General features: G+C 32.4%; 1 protein-coding gene across 1 annotated transcript in view; it reads left to right on the top strand.

Annotated features, from left to right (window-relative positions):
* The first annotated feature begins 1,208 nt into the window (after window positions 1-1,208).
* LOC106468766 (ATPase WRNIP1-like) overlaps window positions 1,209-2,722 on the top strand; it is a 37,011-nt gene continuing 35,497 nt past the window's right edge. Inside the window, exon 1 of the mRNA XM_022397130.1 lies at window positions 1,209-1,539. Coding sequence (XP_022252838.1) covers window positions 1,231-1,539 — 309 coding nt within the window. The 5' untranslated portion in view covers window positions 1,209-1,230. The remainder of the gene's footprint in view (window positions 1,540-2,722) is intronic.

Below are 2,722 nucleotides of genomic sequence, written 5' to 3'. Positions count from 1 at the left end.
GTTTCGTCCGAACGAATTTACGGAAAATTAACTAACGAACGGAGACATAACAATGTTATCTTTGGAAAAGAAGGGTAAGAGGTGATTGATTAATCAGGGATTGATAACATAATAACCCCTGGTTTCTTTGTGCTGTATTTTGAAAATAATAGGACGAGACCGAATAGTTGAAGATTTGGGAAATAAAATGTAGGCTCCAATTAAGACAGTTTTGTTTTTTAACATGGTTATTGACATGTAGAATGAATTGCCATCAACAATAATGGAGACAAGTTAAAAGATGAATCGACGATTTTCTGAGAAATAAGAGGTTAAATAAAAATATTTACTTTTCATATAGGTGGGTGTACATGAACAGCTTTGAAGAACCAAATGGTTCCTTGTTGTTCGTTTTTATGTTATGTTTTGGCTATAAAACACACTCACCTAATATTAATTGATTTTTAGCGTACATAAGACGACTGGAAACTTTCTACTGTCGAGGTCTACTACATATTTCGTTTATTTATATGCGATAACCCCCCGCATAAAAAGTAATTGAGCCCCTCTATATTTGTAGTTACGATTCTGGCTGATTCGGGCCCTCCTTTTGGGTCGGGTCCCTTGGAATTGCAGGGGCTGCGGCGGCATACGTACGCCATTGTCAATAGCTAATAAAGCAACCTGCCCCCCAGTGGCACAGCGGTATGTCTGCGGACTTACAGCGCTAGAAACCGGGTTTCGATACCCTTGTGTAGCTTCGTGCATAATTAAAAAACAAACAAACAACAAAGCAACCTTTTGGAATTGAATATATAATTTTTTATTATATTGGCATAAATATGTATTTTTGAACTCAAAACAACAAGTAATGTTTTTTTACATTCAAATATACTCTAATCCACACTTACATCTCTATCGAGCGCCTTCTGATCGTGGATGATGTTTTGAAAAAGTGAAGTGGTTTAATTAAAAGGGCGATATCTCCATGAACAAAAGGCAAATCAAAAATGTTTTTAATGAATTTTCTTAGATTTGAAGTACAATTAGAATTAACATAAAGATCATAAGCTCCAATAAAAAAGCACAATAAATCAATTTTTAAGACTTAATCAAAATATGGGAAAAATGTACCTTTCTCTGTTAAAAGTTTTATAAAGTGTTTTTTTTTTACAATTTTAATATGTTAAATTTTACAGTAGTCACAACAGGTAGCGCTACAGAATCATAGCGACATTATTATTGTTAAGCATGAGCGGAATTTTAAATAACCAAGAAACTGTTGATTGTCCAGCGTGTTGTAGAAAAATTAAAACAAGTGTGATTAATTGGCATCTAGATAACTGTTTAGAACCTCAATCAGAAAAAGAAATAGAAAATCCTGCTAAAAGACAATGTACTGAATATTCTCCAGAGACAAATAATTTGAGGTTTTCAGGGCCAAATCGGCTGAGATTAGAACCTGAGGCTGAGACTCGTGAGAGTGAGACTGAAATTGAAAATGAAAAAGTCAGACCACAAGCAACAACCTCTAAACTTTGGTTAAATCACGCAAACCAAGTACTTTATTTATGAAATACACAATTGTTAACTAATAAAAACTTAAACGTAAAAGTTTTTTTTTCCAGAATTAAAAAGTTCAACCGAAATTAATGGGTTATTAAACGCTTCTAATGTTATGGTTATTAATGTTACTGTTACTAGTTTTAGTTAGATGTTTGTTATTTTAATTCAAATTAAAAATTATTTATTCTCCACAAAATGCCAATAATTGAAGTATATCACCAGGTTACTGAAATGACAGTGCAACGGAACATTTGAAAAAATATTTTTCTGATTTAGATTTCAGCAGCAGTTTGTGTTCTGCTGTTTTTTTTTAACATTATAAACTATTTAAATATATTTTACGATTTTCAGAATTATTATTTCTGTAATAGTTATAAGAATTAGTAGGATTTGGATTTACTTAAAGAAGACTTGCAATGTGTAACTAAAGAAAATATCTGCTAAGCTGTACTGTAGTATATTTGACAGTAACAAATAAGGCTTTTAGTTTTACTTATTTGTAAAAAAGCTAGCTATGTAGCAGAAGCCCTGTTGTTTATCTTGACTGTCAGAAAAACATTGGAGATATGGCACTGAAGCAAATAAAGTAATGCACAAAAGGATAACTGGTTTGAAACTCAATAAAGGCAAGAAAATGGGGTTGTGGTAAATGTGCACCATCCTGATTGGGAAATTGTAGCTAGTGGGGTCACTCAAAGTTCTGTATATATATAAATGAATGAATGTTAAGCTGACATGAATAGCAACTGTCACAATTTGGTACTTCCAGCACTAGGGAAGAAAAGTGATATTTCTTGTGTACATCCAAAAGTTTGGTTAGCTTCCCTAAATTAAATAACCAACTGAAAAGATGGGAAGATATCCAGCACTAGGGAAGAAAAGTGATATTTCTTGTGTACATCCAAAAGTTCGGTTAGCTTCCCTAAAATTAAAATAACCAACTGAAAAGATGGGAAGATAAATGTTTATTTAACTCCATCCTTTTAGTTATTTACTGGTTAAATGGCTTGTTATTTGAAGTGATGTGTGCTGGTAGTTTTAATTGCTTTAAATTAGCCCAAACTAAACATACCGTATTTTTTGGTGTATCAGATGCACTTTTTTACCCCAAAATTTAATGTCAAAATCTGCTTGCGTCCTATACATCGAAGGTATGAATAATATATGTGTATATATA

This window comes from Limulus polyphemus, unplaced genomic scaffold (genome assembly GCF_000517525.1).
Source record: "Limulus polyphemus unplaced genomic scaffold, Limulus_polyphemus-2.1.2 Scaffold3155, whole genome shotgun sequence".
Taxonomy (NCBI): domain Eukaryota; kingdom Metazoa; phylum Arthropoda; class Merostomata; order Xiphosura; family Limulidae; genus Limulus; species Limulus polyphemus.
The sequence above is the reverse complement of the archived record's forward strand: the minus strand, read 5'-3'. Positions and strand labels throughout refer to the sequence as shown.